General features: G+C 50.4%; 1 protein-coding gene across 2 annotated transcripts in view; it reads left to right on the top strand.

The window, feature by feature from the left end:
• Positions 1–16,971, top strand: part of ANKRD35 (ankyrin repeat domain 35) — a 90,010-nt gene that overhangs the window by 11,090 nt on the left and 61,949 nt on the right. The window contains exon 1 of one of the 2 annotated variants that reach the window (XM_069728791.1): positions 2,499–2,545. The exons of the other annotated variant lie outside the window; for it this stretch is intronic. Coding sequence (XP_069584892.1) covers positions 2,507–2,545 — 39 coding nt within the window. The 5' untranslated portion in view covers positions 2,499–2,506. Of the gene's footprint in view, positions 1–2,498; positions 2,546–16,971 lie in introns of those variants that run through there. 2 annotated transcript variants of the gene reach the window in all.

Genomic DNA, 16,971 nt, shown 5'->3' with positions numbered 1-16,971 from the left:
CGAGTGTCAGTGTCATTATCCTGTACCCTGAGTGTCAGTGTCATTATCTTGTACCCCAACTATCAGTGTCATTATCCTGTACCCCGAGTATCAGCATCATTATCCTGTACCCCGAGTGTCAGCGTCATTATACTGTACCCCGAGTGTCAGTGTCATTATCCTGTACCCCGAGTGTCAGTGTTATTATCCTGTACCCTGAGTGTCAGCGTCATTATCCTGTACCCCAAGTGTCAGTGCCATTATCCTGTACCCCGAGTGTCAGTGTCATTATCCTGTACCCCGAGTGTCAGTGTCATTATCCTGTACCCCGAGTATCAGCATCATTATCCTGTACCCCGAGTGTCAGCGTCATTATCCTGTACCCCGAGTATCAGCATCATTATCCTGTACCCCGAGTGTCGGTGTCATTATCCTGTACCCTGAGTGTCAGTGTCATTATCTTGTACCCCAACTATCAGTGTCATTATCCTGTACCCCGAGTATCAGCATCATTATCCTGTACCCCGAGTGTCAGCGTCATTATCCTGTACCCCGAGTGTCAGTGTCATTATCCTGTACCCCGAGTGTCAGTGTTATTATCCTGTACCCTGAGTGTCAGCGTCATTATCCTGTACCCCAAGTGTCAGTGCCATTATCCTGTACCCCGAGTGTCAGTGTCATTATCCTGTACCCCGAGTGTCAGTGTCATTATCCTGTACCCCGAGTGTCAGTGTCATTATCCTGTACCCCGAGTGTCAGCGTCATTATCCCGTACTCCGAGTGTCAGTGTCATTATCCTGTACCCTGAGTGTCAGCGTCATTATCCTGTACCCCGAGTGTCAGTGTCATTATCCTGTACCCCGAGTGTCAGTGTTATTATCCTGTACCCTGAGTGTCAGCGTCATTATCCTGTACCCCAAGTGTCAGTGCCATTATCCTGTACCCCGAGTGTCAGTGTCATTATCCTGTACCCCGAGTGTCAGTGTCATTATCCTGTACCCCGAGTGTCAGCGTCATTATCCTGTACCCCGAGTGTCAGCGTCATTATCCTGTACTCCGAGTGTCAGTGTCATTATCCTGTACCCCGAGTGTCGGTGTCATTATCCTGTACCCTGAGTGTCAGTGTCATTATCTTGTACCCCAACTATCAGTGTCATTATCCTGTACCCCGAGTATCAGCATCATTATCCTGTACCCCGAGTGTCAGCGTCATTATCCTGTACCCCGAGTGTCAGTGTCATTATCCTGTACCCCGAGTGTCAGTGTTATTATCCTGTACCCTGAGTGTCAGCGTCATTATCCTGTACCCCAAGTGTCAGTGCCATTATCCTGTACCCCGAGTGTCAGTGTCATTATCCTGTACCCCGAGTGTCAGTGTCATTATCCTGTACCCCGAGTGTCAGTGTCATTATCCTGTACCCCGAGTGTCAGCGTCATTATCCCGTACTCCGAGTGTCAGTGTCATTATCCTGTACCCTGAGTGTCAGCGTCATTATCCTGTACCCCGAGTGTCAGTGTCATTATCCTGTACCCCGAGTGTCAGTGTTATTATCCTGTACCCTGAGTGTCAGCGTCATTATCCTGTACCCCAAGTGTCAGTGCCATTATCCTGTACCCCGAGTGTCAGTGTCATTATCCTGTACCCCGAGTGTCAGTGTCATTATCCTGTACCCCGAGTGTCAGTGTCATTATCCTGTACCCCGAGTGTCAGCGTCATTATCCTGTACTCCGAGTGTCAGTGTCATTATCCTGTACCCTGAGTGTCAGTGTCATTATCCCACACCCTGAGTCAGCATCATTATCCTGCACCCTGAGTGTCAGTGTCATTATCTTGTACCCCAGTGTCATTATCCTGTACCCCGAGTTGCATTGTAGTTACCCTGTACCCCGAGTGGCAGCGTCATTATCCTGTACCCCAGTGTCATTATCCTGTACCCCGAGTGGCAGCGTAGTTACCCTGTACCCCGAGTGGCAGGGTAGTTATCTTGTAGTGATGGGTAGTTAGTGAGTGAGTAGTTCAAAATGAACTAATCTTCAGAGTGAACTAGTTCATCTAGTTCACCATCCTGACAGAGATTAGTTCATTGTGAACTAAACAGCAAGTGGGAGGAGACAGAGAGTGATCCCTCACACAGCTCCTCACACTGAAGATCCCTGGTCTCACACTTGCTCTTTATAGCTCCTGATGCTGGAAAAGAAGTTAGTAAAACACTATACCACACATCAAATAGGAAATACAAATATAATAGTAATAATACAAACTGAAATTGTACAGTAGACGGACACAGATCATGTGTGTGTGAGAGAGTGTTCTGTGGTGGTTCATGCCCCTCACCAGTCTGTGATAAGATCCGCCTCCTGCAGAGGATCAGCCTCAATACAGAACATCTAGTTCATTTAGTTCACATAGTTCAGTTAGTTCACAGGTCACATGACATGATGCATTCCCTATCAGCTCCTCCCAGGACAGGAAACGAATCCTGTCTGACTGCTCAGTGCTCAATACCAGAGACTGCAAGTGACCGTAATGTGCGCAGATAATACACTGAAGAGAAAGAGAAGCCAGGTATGGAATCATTTCACACCTAGGCTGTGTGCACACATTGCGTTTTTTTCGCGGTTTCTCACAATAAAAACGCTATAAAACCACAAAAAAATATGCATGTGTTTTGTGCACATGATGCGTTTTTTTCCGCTAAAAAAAAAGGGATCGCGGTAAAAAACGCAGCATGTTCATTAATTTTGCGTTTTTTTTGCGGATTTCCCACTACAAAATGCATTGGGAAGTGTCCGGAAAAAAACGCAGCAAAAACGTGTCAAAACCGCGGCAAAACGCGTGTGGTTTTTTTTGTGGATTTCTTGCAGAAAATGTCCGGTTTTTCTCAGGAATTTTCTGCGAGAAATCCTGAACGTGTGCACATAGCCTTAGTGGAGAAGAAAGCAAAATGTTCCTACTGCTCAAAGGTGATAAGTGTAGCTTGCGGTTCTGTGGGTAATCTGTCACGCCATTTAAATAATATTAATAATAATAAATATTTCACAAAGAAAAAAAAAGAAATTATTAACTTGAATAAATAACTTTTGAATTTTTTTTCTCCAGACTGAGTACCCCTTTAACAAGAGTTTGTTATGTAATGATCAGATGTATTAACTATTTCTGATCATTTTAACAAAACTATAACTCATCCTAGGAGCCACAGCTTCCGTGCAACGAACTAGAACTGATCCATCTCTTCTCAGCAGAATCCAGAGAAATACTGAGCTAAATGAACTAATCTTTTGAACTAATCTTTTCAGTGAACTAGTTCATGGTGAACTAATCACCAAAATGAACTAGATTTCCCATCACTATTATCTTGTACCTTACTTTTCAGCAGTAAAACCAGTACAGCTTATTTAACTGGTAGGATAAAGCTCCATGTTTGCCCACGAGGGGGCGCTGTTCTCCTAGACATGTTATGTTGGTGTGAAGGGCAGAGCGATTTACCACAGCCACTGTACAGGATATGGCAGGATTCCCTAGGATGCGTGCCCACGGTCAGGAAATAGCAGCGTATCCTGTGCTGCGTCCAGAACGCTGCGTTCTACATTACAGCACAGTGTGAATGGGCTTTATAGAAATCCCATGCCCGACAGTGCGGGTTTACGAGCCGCAGCATGCCAGTCTCTGTAGAAGGACCTAGTGTCCGCTGTGGATTTTGACCAATTGGATGACAGACAAGTGCGGCAATTAGAACGCAGCGATTTGGACGCAGTGAAAATACGCTGTCTCCAAAGCATCGCTATTCCTGATCATGGGGACGTAGCCTTAAAGGCAGTAATCTCGTCCTGCGATCTGTGCCGGGGTGTATGATGTTTGTTCCAATATAATGATTTTTCTTCCCATGGGGAATTACTTTTTCAGATGAGGGGTGCCCGGATGGGACCATTATTATATATCTACACTGAAAGAAACACTTTTTGAGGGAGTAATCACTGTTATGGTGGTTACACAGAAGACCTCCTTACTATATGTGGGGCGTCTGCGCTTTCTTGAATACTTTGATCTAAATATTGGGCAAGATGTTATTAACCGCTATTGACTTGGGCAAGGCAGGTAACGTTCTCCTGGAATCACCAAACCCAGACCCCTCCATCAGACGCAGCTTCACTGCACAGACCACGTTTTCTCCAGAGTCCAGTGGTGGCGGCTTTACAGCACTCCATCCGACGCTCGGCATTGTGCTTGGTGATGTAAGGCTGCATGTAGTTATTTAGCCATGAAGTTCCCGGCAGGGGCAGTGTTGGTGCTGATGTTATACCTGACGACGTCTGGATTCTGCAGTTATGGGGTCAGCACAGTGTTGGTGACCCCTCTCTGTAACGGTGGCATTTGTCCACTATGATCTGAGATCCGCACAGAACCTATTTTAGAACTGCTGGACTGCTGTATACCGCACAGGTACCACATCAGTGCTGTCATTCCCGTGTGATATATCCTCCGACGGACATGTTGGGTTTCTGGATTCTCCTGCCCCTCCAGGTGCTGGGTGGAGGCTGAGCTCTATTTCTTTCAGGTTGCCCCCGGCTGGCACAAAATGGCCGAGACTCTTTATAATGTGAATCCGCACTGAGCGACGCATTAAGATTGTGTTACACGACACAAAAGGCTTTTCAACATGTCCCTAAGGCCTTTGTGTAAGAGTATGCGCTGTGTACAGAATAGGACTCATTCTACCTAGCACCTGTGTACACAACCAGCCAGCCCGGGACACCTACAGATCTATTATACTGCACTGCTACAATAGTGTCCGGGGTGTAATGTCCGAGGTTCACCCCAGGAGATCCTGTCCGGCCGGAGGTCACTGTCTGATAGCTGACCTTAGGGGTCAACGTTTGGATTCACCATGTTATTAATGCATAATGTAACTCAGGATCAGTAATGTATGTTGTACACAGTGACTGCACAGGCAGAATAGTGAGTGCAGCTCTGGAGTATAATACAGGAGGTAACTCAGGATCAGTAATGTATGTACACAGTGACTGCACCAGCAGAATAGTGAGTGCAGCTCTGGAGTATAATACAGGCGGTAACTCAGGATCAGTAATGTATGTACACAGTGACTGCACCAGCAGAATAGTGAGTGCAGCTCTGGAGTATAAATACAGGCGGTAACTCAGGATCAGTAATGTATGTACACAGTGACTGCACCAGCAGAATAGTGAGTGCAGCTCTGGAGTATAATACAGGCGGTAACTCAGGATCAGTAATGTATGTACACAGTGACTGCACCAGCAGAATAGTGAGTGCAGCTCTGGAGTATAATACAGGATATAACTCAGGATCAGTAATGTATGTACACAGTGACTGCACCAGCAGAATAGTGAGTGCAGCTCTGGAGTATAATACAGGCGGTAACTCAGGATCAGTAATGTATGTACACAGTGACTGCACCAGCAGAATAGTGAGTGCAGCTCTGGAGTATAATACAGAATATAACTCAGGATCAGTAATGTATGTACACAGTGACTGCACCAGCAGAATAGTGAGTGCAGCTCTGGAGTATAATACAGGATATAACTCAGGATCAGTAATGTATGTACACAGTGACTGCACCAGCAGAATAGTGAGTGCAGCTCTGGAGTATAATACAGGAGGTAACTCAGGATCAGTAATGTATGTCCACAGTGACTGCACCAGCAGAATAGTGAGTGCAGCTCTGGAGTATAATACAGGATATAACTCAGGATCAGTAATGTATGTACACAGTGACTGCACCAGCAGAATAGTGAGTGCAGCTCTGGGGTGTCATACAGGAAGAGGCGGAGCCTGTTTGCCGTGTGCTCTGTGTGCTGCCTAGAGAGAGCTCCTGGGAAGGGAGGTAAAGTTTTCCATCCAGGACTTTTTGTCTGCCCCCTTCCCAGGAAAGAAGGCTCATTTTGGGACTGGCCTCCGGGGCTGGGCCCCCGGCTCCCACCTCCCGGTCCAAGCCGGCGGGGGGTGGGAGGACTCCAACTCCGGCTAGGGCCACAAGATCTGGCCAAGGATCCAACACGAAGACCCAGAGGACCCCTGACGCCGCGGCGGCTCCTTCCCCCGGAGGTAGGCCGAGTACGAGCAGGGGTGCTGCAGCGGTGCCTCTTGGTTGGGGCACCAAGGCGGCTAGAGAATCCGCCCTGGTCTATGGTTCCCGCGTCCATGCGCACCTCTGCGAGTATGAGGACGCCTCAAGGAAGCTAAAATCCCTCTGGGGGGAGTTGAGGGTAGCTAAGGAGAGGTCTGACAGGGCCTCCGGCAATAAGAAGGCCGAGCTATCCGCCGCGGTCAAGAAGATCAAGAAATCCATACAAGACCTGGAAAGCCGGAGATGTGAGATCCTGGATGGTAGCGGGGCCTTCCGTGAAAAGCTGGAGAACGATGACCGGTTCAGAGCCATGGCCGGTGGGGCTCTGGAGGGGTCACGGAGCTCCGGCCAGGTGGTGGAGGAGGTGGTGGAGGAGGATGATGAGGAAGAGGAATGCGAGGAGGAGGTCGTGCCCTACCCACCGCCTGGTGGCCTGGTAAGAGATCTCCAGGCGTCGCATAGCGGGATAGCCCCCGAGCAGGTGGCTCTCCCATCAGATTCTGGCCCTTCAGGGGACAGCGGGAGCGAAGGGGAGGATGAGGATGGTGGGAGTAGTAGCAGTGAGGGGGGCTGCCTCGTCATGCAGCAGATCCGGCAGATCGAGTCCCCGGTCCGTTTTAACCAGCTGAGGTTCGGGGATGAGATCTGCGAGGACGAGGCAACCAGGAGGGGGATGAAGAGAAAGGCTAAGAAGAGGAATAAGCAGAAAACATCTACTGTGCAGAAATTTGTGTATGTCCCCCTCTCTGGGGCCCCCCGGTCCCGCTGTGCGGCACCCGCTACCCACCCCGGCTCGGCCTCTGTTGTGGGTCCGCAGCGAGGGAGCGGGGAGATTACAGGCCATGACACGCAGGGCGCTGCCTCTGTTTGTGGTAACAGAGGGGGTAGTGATGTGTCTGATATGGAGCATGATGTGGAGGGCGGCCCAGTGGTGGGCAGGAGAGTGACAGCCGGGACCGCATCTCCGGCGGTGAGCGCTGGGGTGTCCGGGTCCCCCACTTACGGATCCGTTAAAGCTGGATCGCTTCTGGGGACCCAGGCACCTAGTAAAGTAAAGGGTGAGGGGCCTGCGGCTCCGGCTGAACAGGCTCATAAAAAGAAAATGGTGGAAGCTCCCCTGGCGGGGTCTGCGGTGAAGTCGGGGTCTCCTGCATTGGGGGCACCGCCGCTGGTGGATGCTGAGGGGGAGTGGCCTAGCCTGGGGCCAGCCGCTGGAGTTGCTGTGGCCAGGCTGTTTGTGGCCCAGGGTGTGGTGGTGGGGGGTGCTGTGCCTCGGGGGACTGGTACCGCTGGGGGGATTCCTGGGGGTGGATCCAGCTCTGGGTCGGCTCTGGGGGTCCCGCTGCGGCCGGTCTCAGGGGGCGTGGCCTCCTCGGCACCCGCTGCCCATGTAGGAGCAGCTTTGGATAGCTGTGCTGTGCGGCTGGAGGCTGGGGGCGTGGCTTCCCAAGCCAAAGAAAAAAAAATGGTCTTAGCTGCGGTCAGCAATGGTGCAGGAACTGCAGCTGCAGCAGATAGCAGCAAGGGCGCCTGCCTGGCGGGGTCCCCTGTGTCGGGGGGCTTACCTGCGGTGGGGGCTCTGGCCACAAGGCAGGATGGAGCTGGAGGCGGGTCTGCTCCTGACTTCCTACCTGCCAGTGAGGGAGGAAGCTCTGTGCCTGCTGTGGTGGAAGGTAAGACAGTGCTGCTTAAACCCAATGGCAGCAGGACTCTTAAAGGGACAGTAGCACTGTGTGTTCCAAACCCCCCAGCAGGGAAGATGCCACCAGTAGGTGGCGGTAGCAGTGGGAAAACAAAACCTGGAAATACCCAAAAGGTGAGGCAAAATAATACTGACCCCAGTGTGCATGTGAGTGAGAGTGGGGTGACTGATGGAGTGGATGAGGAGGGTGTGGGTATGGAAGTGTCTGTGGTTGAGGATGCGAGTGGTAGTGCGTCTGAGGTGGCAAGTGTGAATATCGTGGCAAGTGTGAGTACGGTGTCTGATGGTAGTGGGAGAAGGGGGGAGGGGCTCGGTCCATCTGCCCCCCCGGCCACAGGTCCTCTGAGTTATTCGGGGGTGGTGGCTGGAGCCTCGGGGCCTAATCAAGGGGTTTCCTCGCCTCTGGACCTCAGGGATAGCGTCTTGCGGCGCCGTTTCCTGGAGGCCCTCAAAAAGGGAGAACGGACGATCGAAGTAGAGGGAAGAGTGGTGGACTTGGCCTTTTGGCTGGATAGACACGGCCTGGCTGCCTTCCAAGATAAAAGGGAAGGGGAAACGGTTTGGTCCCTCCCGACAGCCGGGCAGGGGGTGGCCAGGCGGAATGTGGTCCGTCTTCGGTGGAGGGGCAGTGAAGCGTGCCCGCCAAGAGCGAGGGTTGTGGAGCTCCTTCTGAAGATGGACTTCAGGGCAACGGACATCTTTGCCCTGATTCATCTGTTTGGCACCTCCTTCTTCGATGTCAGTTTTGTTCGGCCGGAGGGCTTGGAGCTTTTCTGGTCGAATTTTGAACTGGCAAAGGGGGAGCCCGGCTGGCGAGACTTTGCCGTGCAGGCGGTGTCTCGTCAAAATAGTGTAAAGAGGGTGACCGTTCTGACAGGTAACGAGTCACTCTCTGGGGTCGACATAATGACGTGGCTTTCCCGTTATGGGGATGTCACCGAGGTCCCTAAGAAAAATAGGGACGAGTTTGGCATTTGGTCAGGGGGCTGGACCTTCATGGTAAAGTTGAAGGTTTCAGGAGGTACGGTCACCCACATCCCCTCCTCAGCATTTCTGGGGAGGGACAGAATCCAGATCTTCTACCAGGGGCAACCGAAGGTCTGCCACAGGTGCGGTGATCCCCGCCACTTCAGCGCAGGCTGCAAGGTGCAGAAATGTGCCTTGTGTGGCGGGGTAGGCCATCTTGCCGCAGCCTGTGGTGACATTAGGTGTCACCTGTGTGGTGACCTAGGTCACCCGTATAGCCGCTGCCCCCGTTCCTTTTCCAGCACCATCTCTGGCCCGGCAGGGGGGAGCCCCGGGGGGGTCCCTGGTGGTGCAGCTTCTGCTGGGGCTGAGGGTGGAGGCTTGAGGGGAGCTGAGGGGTCAGTGAGGAAAGGCGAGGCTGGTACATCTGCCCACCAGTGGCAACAGGTGAGGCGTCGTAAGGGCAGGGGGCAGGATAAGCCTCAGGCAACTGGGGTGATGACTGCCCCCAGCCTGGACGCGGCAGCCGAAGCCTCTGAGGCCCTGGGGGAGAAGGCGGTGAGCGAGGAGATCCGGAGGATGGAGAGGGAGGAGTTGGCTGCTTCTGATAACTCTTCCCAGTATGAAAGTCTGGATGAAGAGGTGGTGGAGCAGCCTAAAAAAACGGGTGACAATCGTACCGGTAAGAGTCGGAAGAAGAAGAAGAACAAGGCTAAAAAATCTAAGCCCCCCCCCGGCCACTGGGGTGCCTACGGAAGGGCTCACCGACTCCCCTCTGATCCCCCTCTCCAATCGGTTCCAAGCCCTCGATGACTCTGCTGTGTCGGAGGTCGGGGGTGAGGGGCCGGACGCAACATCTGGGGTGCCTTCGGGGAATGGTGAGGTCTGTCCTCCGGGGGATTCACACTCCTCTGGGGGGGGGACTACCTCGGGGTCCAGGGGCGAGGAATCTATTTCTGGGAAGTCCTGTACTGTAAAGGAGAATATGGACACCTCGGTGTCTTTAAAGAGGAGGGGTGAATCGGGCTCCTCCTCAGAGGGGAAGAGGAAATCAGGGGGTACGGTTAAAAAACAGGCCATCTAACTCAATCACCCATGATGGCGGAACCTACCCCGTTGACTCTGGCGTCAATTAATGTCGCCAGCATAAAGTCAGATACGGCTAGATTTACGGCCTTTGATTTTTTCACCCGGGTTGAGGCTGATATTTTATTTTTGCAGGAGACCAGACTAACGGACCTGGGGTCCATCTACAAAGCAAAGAGGGAATGGAGGAGTGGGCCCTCATACTGGTCTCTTGCGGCCGAGCCGGATAGCGGGGTAGCGGTCCTTTTTAAGACCGCGGAGGTGGAATGCAGACGGGTGATTGAGGTAGAAATGGGGAGATGTTTGGTCCTTGACGTCTTCATGAGGGGACAGGAGCTTCGGCTCATCAATATCTATGGCCCGCAATCTAAGTGGGACCGTAAATGTCTCTTCCTGAGGATCAAGCCCTATCTTTTTACAAGCCGGCAGGTGGTCTTCGGTGGGGATTTTAATACTGTAACCAGACTCCGTGATAGGGGAGGCCCCGGAGACCGGCTGGCTTATGATAGCGTAGCCTTGAATAGCATAGTAAGCGAAGCTCGCCTGGTGGATGTCCACATCCGGCACACCCCAGGTCACGGGGGTTTCACCTTTTTTAGGGGAAGCAGTAGGTCTAGGATAGACAGGTTTTTTTTAACCCTGCTGTTCTGTTGGTCAAAAATGACCGACCTTGAACTTCAATATTCTTTAAAATATTCAAGATGCGGCTCTGAAACCCGTGGCCGACCGACCCATCCTCATTTAAGTCAATCAACCACAAGTTTCAGAACCGCATCCTTGAACACCCCAAAAAATACCAAAGTTCAAAATAGGTCTCCCCAGACCGAACAGAACAGCAGGGTTAAAGGAGGAAGCCGTCTCTTCTGCAGTGTCCGCTGTTGAGGTGGAGTTCTCCGATCACTGTTTCATTTTCTTTACTTTGAATGTTACAGAGACCCCCCGCATGGGGAGAGGCCTATGGAAGCTGAATTCGTCCCTTCTGGAAGAGGCGGAAGTAAGACAGTCCTTTGAGGAATTTCTTCAGAGCCAGGTACCTCTCTTGGGTCTTTGTAGCAGTAAGTCTGAGTGGTGGGAGATCTTCAAAAGAAGGGTCGCGGGGTTCTTCCGTCAGCTCTCGAGCCTCAGGGGCCTGAACAGGTACCGCCTGTATCGGGAGCTGGGGAGGAAACTCGAGCAGCTCGTCTCGACTGGAGGGGACCGAGAGGAAATCTCCAGGGTGAAGACCTTGCTCAAGGGGTGCCAGTATGATAGGCACACATCCTTGGTTTTTGAGAGGGATTTCGGGAGGTACCGCTCACCCGACCCTTACAGAAACTGCAGGTTGTCAGTGAATTGTAAGATGGTGAGAGGACTGATTGACAGTACGGGGTCCCTGAACAGATCCAAATCGGGGATTCTGGAGGTGGTCAGATCCTTCTACTTGCACCTCTTGGGGAGGAGGGATCCTGATCGAGATGAGATGTCGGCTTTCCTGACTGAAACCATCCCTGAGCCAGGGGATGACCCCTCTCTTCATGTTTTGACAGAAGCAATCAGGGAAGAGGAAGTGAGACGGGCGATTGATGGGCTCCGGCCCAAAAAGTCGCCCGGTCCGGATGGCTTAACATCCGAGTTCTACAAGACTTTTAGGGACTCTTTGGTCCCCCTCTTGACTGAGATGTTTAATGAGTGTCTCTCCTCGGACATTCTGCCCAGTTCAATGAGGAAGTCAGCCCTGATTATCCTGTCAAAGGGTAAAGACTCGTCCCGTATTGAGAATTGGCGTCCCATAGCGCTTCTCAATACGGACCGAAAGGTTCTGGCAAAGGTGCTTTTTAATCGGTTGGTGCAGTTTGCGCCCCGGCTCCTTTCGGGGGCCCAGCACTGCTCTGTTCCAGGCCGCAGTACATTTAGTGCTGTGCTCGGTGTCCGGGAGGCAGTGGAGCAGGGCAGGGCGGGTCACTGGAAGGGGTACTTGCTGTCCTTAGATCAGGCGAAGGCCTTTGACCGGGTTAACCATGAGTACCTCTGGTCCGTCCTTCTGAGATATGGTCTGCCTGGGAGGTTTGTTGATTGGTTGAGAGTTTTATACAATGGGGCAGAGACTTTTCCGCTCGTGAACGGTTGGGTCGGACACCCTTTTGAGGTGAGGTCTGGTGTCCGCCAGGGCTGTCCTCTGAGCCCACTGTTATACGTGTTTGCGATCGACCCCCTTTTAAGGAGGGTGGAGCGTGGACCGTTGGTGGGAGTCAGGATGGACCAGGCGGATCCTGAGGCCGCCTTGAGGGTAGTGGCGTACGCTGACGATGTTTCCCTTTTTGTATCCTCGAGAGAGGAGGCAGATTGGGTGATGTCTGAGGTTGAACGCTACTCGGTGGCATCCGGATCCATGATCAACCGGGACAAGTGTGAGAGTCTCTGGCTGGGAGGGGGAGATCCAAGTTTTGATCTCCCGGACACCCTTCCAGGGCCTCAGGCCACAGCAAAAATATTAGGCATCAGTTTCGGCCCGGGGGACTATCCCCAGCAAAACTGGGAGGGCAGACTTAAGATTGCCGCTCAGAAGGTGAATCAGTGGAAGGGTTGGTCTTTGACCCTAAGGGAAAGGGTTAGTCTTGCCAAGGGCTATTTGCTTCCTTTGCTAATATATCTGGGCAGCGTCTGCATCTTGCCAGAGCCTCTTTGGACACGGGTTTACAGCCTGTTTTTCCAATTATTATGGGGAAATAGGCTGAACCTAATCAAGAGGGAGGTCACGTACCGCACGAGGAGACTAGGAGGGATGGGTATGGTCAACCCAGTGGTGTTTCTAGTAAACACCTTTCTTAAGGCAAACATCGCCAACCTCTGGTTAGAGAGGGCTCCTCTGTGGGTATTCTCCTGTAGGGGGTGGTTTCGGCCTTTCTTCCAGGAATGGGAGACAGGAGGGCAGGTGAAGGACCTTCGTACACCTCATGGGCATCTTCCGGCTTATGCTACCCCAGTTCTGAAGGTGATCCGTCGGTGGGGTCTGGGAGTGTGGGAGATCAGGACCATGTTGAGAAGGTTTCTTGACAATAGGGTCCTGTTGACCCACTTTCAGAAGCCCCTGGCGCTCAGGGATTGCCCAAGCTGGGATCTGGAGGTGGGGCTCGGGTTATTGAACTCTAAGCGGATCCCCTTGAAGTTTTGGGACTTGGCTTGGCGCTGCTTCCATGGGAAGCTGTATGTGAGGGACAACCTGAAGTGCAGACGATCTGATGACCGGGATTGTCCCCGCGAGGAGTGTGGCGGCATGCTTGAAAGCATGGAGCATTTCCTGCTTCGGTGTCCCTTTAATACAGAGGTCTATAGCAGGGTGGGTGCTTCCATTGGCTGGCCCAGGCTGGCAGGCCTTTCCTATGCGGAGTGGGCCTATGGGGCATTCAGGTCCCTTGGTGGCCGAGATCGGGGCACTGTTTTCTTAGTTAGTTTAGTAACTAGGTTCCACACGTGGAATGCACGGTGTCTAGTGTCTACTCAGCGGAAAGTCCTCCCCAGGGAAGAGGTGATTAGGAACATCCTGGGTGACCTGGCAAAAGTGCGCTTGCTGGAGTTTGAGAGGCTGGGTGCAGGGAGGGCCTCTCTTCTATGGAGGGGTTTCTCCTTTAATGTGCCCTAGGGAGAGTTAGGTTCTGTGTGCCTGTGATAGGGTTGAGTTTTATCCTTTTATCTTTATTTTGTAGGGTCAGATAGATGTGTAGGGACAGGGAGGGACAGATGGGGACAGTCTTTAGGGACAGGTAGTTAGTATTAGGTTGGTAGTGAGGGTCAGTGAGGGACAGATAGGGGCAGGTAGGGTGAGATTGGTAGGGTTATAGGGACAGGATTTTCTCTTTTGTGTTGTTAGGGAGGGTCAGGGTGATGTGCGGTAGATTAGGGTGAGAGCCTCTGGTCTCCAGTTCCTGGTGGTGGGCTGTAACCCTCACTTACAGATTTTTGTTTTGTAATTGGTAACCTGGGTATAGGGCTTGCAAGCATTGAACTTGGGCCTGTTCTTTGGTCATGGTTAAGGTGTGTAGTGGTTATTATTATTATGTTATTATTGATATGTTATTATAAGGTTGTATATATATGTTACATGTGTATTATGATGCGTGTAGGGGGATTTAGTTTAGGTGGGGTGGGGGGTTTCTTGGGGGGTGGGGGGATGGGTTTTGGAGAATGGACGTCCGGCGGGATGCCAAGAAGAGGAAAAAAAGGCCATAAACTTTTATGGACCTTGCTGTATAGGAAAGGCCACAAACTTTGGTGGGACCTGGTGTGATAGGCCACAAACTCTCGTGGGACCTGGTGTGATAGGCCACAAACTTTCGTGGGACCTTTGGGGGAATGGTGGTGGTATAGTTTAGGAGGAAAAAAAAAAAAAAAAATATATAAAATTTAAAAATATATAAAAATATATGATTAAGTTCGGCCAGGTGGCCTATTTACTTTGTTTAGGGCAGTTGGCCGACTTGTTTATTTTTCTAGGGATGAATGCGTGGGTATGTGTGTATGAGGGGAAAAAGGATATAGGTTGAGGTCTCTTCCCTTGCTGGGGGTATTAATGAAATGGAGGAACATTTTGTTTGTATAAATCTGCTGGACATTGGACTTTTTGGGGATTGTAAATAATTTGTTTTGAGTTTGTCTGTAAGCTTTGCCTGTAAGTTTTGTTTGGTACTTTTATAATAAAAAGAGATACAGGAGGTAACTCAGGATCAGTAATGTATGTACACAGTGACTGCACCAGCAGAATAGTGAGTGCAGCTCTGGAGTATAATACAGGCGGTAACTCAGGATCAGTAATGTATGTACACAGTGACTGCACCAGCAGAATAGTGAGTGCAGCTCTGGAGTATAAATACAGGCGGTAACTCAGGATCAGTAATGTATGTACACAGTGACTGCACCAGCAGAATAGTGAGTGCAGCTCTGGAGTATAATACAGGCGGTAACTCAGGATCAGTAATGTATGTACACAGTGACTGCACCAGCAGAATAGTGAGTGCAGCTCTGGAGTATAATACAGGATATAACTCAGGATCAGTAATGTATGTACACAGTGACTGCACCAGCAGAATAGTGAGTGCAGCTCTGGAGTATAATACAGGCGGTAACTCAGGATCAGTAATGTATGTACACAGTGACTGCACCAGCAGAATAGTGAGTGCAGCTCTGGAGTATAATACAGGATATAACTCAGGATCAGTAATGTATGTACACAGTGACTGCACCAGCAGAATAGTGAGTGCAGCTCTGGAGTATAATACAGGATATAACTCAGGATCAGTAATGTATGTACACAGTGACTGCACCAGCAGAATAGTGAGTGCAGCTCTGGAGTATAATACAGGAGGTAACTCAGGATCAGTAATGTATGTCCACAGTGACTGCACCAGCAGAATAGTGAGTGCAGCTCTGGAGTATAATACAGGATATAACTCAGGATCAGTAATGTATGTACACAGTGACTGCACCAGCAGAATAGTGAGTGCAGCTCTGGAGTATAATACAGGCGGTAACTCAGGATCAGTAATGTATGTACACAGTGACTGCACCAGCAGAATAGTGAGTGCAGCTCTGGAGTATAATACAGGATATAACTCAGGATCAGTAATGTATGTACACAGTGACTGCACCAGCAGAATAGTGAGTGCAGCTCTGGAGTATAATACAGGATGTAATTCAGGATCTGTACAGGATCAGTAATGTAATGTATGTACACAGTGACTGCAGCAGCAGAATAGTGAGTGCAGCTCTGGAGTATAATACAGGATGTAACTCAGGATCAGTAATGTAATGTATGTACACAGTGACTGCACCAGCAGAATAGTGAGTGCAGCTCTGGAGTATAATACAGGATGTAATTCAGGATCTGTACAGGATCAGTAATGTAATGTATGTACACAGTGACTGCACCAGCAGAATAGTGAGTGCAGCTCTGGAGTATAATACAGGATGTAACTCAGGATCAGTAATGTAATGTATGTACACAGTGACTGCACCAGCAGAATAGTGAGTGCAGCTCTGGAGTATAATACAGGATGTAATTAAGGATCTGTACAGGATCAGTAATGTAATGTATGTACACAGTGACAGCACCAGCAGCATAGTGAGTGCAGCTCTGGAGTATAATACAGGATGTAACTCAGGATCAGTAATGTAATGTATGTACACAGTGACTGCACCAACAGAATAGTGAGTGCAGTTCTGGAGTATAATACAGGATGTAACTCAGGATCAGTAATGTAATGTATGTACACAGTGACTGCACCAGGAGAATAGTGAGTGCAGCTCTGGAGTATAATACAGGATGTAATTCAGGATCTGTACAGGATCAGTAATGTAATGTATGTACACAGTGACTGCAGCAGCAGAATAGTGAGTGCAGCTCTGGAGTATAATACAGGATGTAACTCAGGATCAGTAATGTAATGTATGTACACAGTGACTGCACCAGCAGAATAGTGAGTGCAGCTCTGGGGTATAATACAGGATGTAATTCAGGATCTGTACAGGATCAGTAATGTAATGTATGTACACAGTGACTGCACCAGCAGAATAGTGAGTGCAGCTCTGGAGTATAATACAGGATGTAACTCAGACTGTGGAGACCTGGGTGTCGTAACCAGTGCCTTCCCCCCTCCCATCAGTCCCGTAATGAAACACACACAGTCCTAGGTGGGTTGAACAGGTCGGTCACAGTTTATTAATTAAATAATCGGAGAAAGGGCAATTACATATCGTAACGAGCGGCTCGCGCCGAGCTCCTGTCCGTGATCGACAGGGGAATTGGCCCAACGAGCGGTTACGACCTTTGCCCTCCTCCGCTTTTTCCGCTGTGACTTAATAAAGGTTACCAGGGTTTAGTTCTATCAACATACGTAATAATTAATTTTTTTTTTTTTTTTTTTTTTAAACTTACAACATAATTCACACATTTACATTCTCCTGCGGGTTAGTATCATAATTAGCCTTTAAAAGGGAGGGTGGGTGGGACAAAAGCTTCCAGGTGTCCTGCCGAGAGTGAAAGAGAAAGTTCTCGGCCGGACACCTGGATTTAACCCCTGTAGGAGTGGCCGTAGGACCCCTCCCCTCTAGTGCCCACTGGCCGGCTGGGGGTCTTCCAATTAATGCATCACTAAGGGGGAG

This window comes from Ranitomeya imitator, chromosome 1 (genome assembly GCF_032444005.1).
Source record: "Ranitomeya imitator isolate aRanImi1 chromosome 1, aRanImi1.pri, whole genome shotgun sequence".
In the NCBI taxonomy this organism is placed as follows: Eukaryota; Metazoa; Chordata; class Amphibia; order Anura; family Dendrobatidae; genus Ranitomeya; species Ranitomeya imitator.
This window is presented reverse-complemented; position numbering and strand designations above follow the sequence as displayed.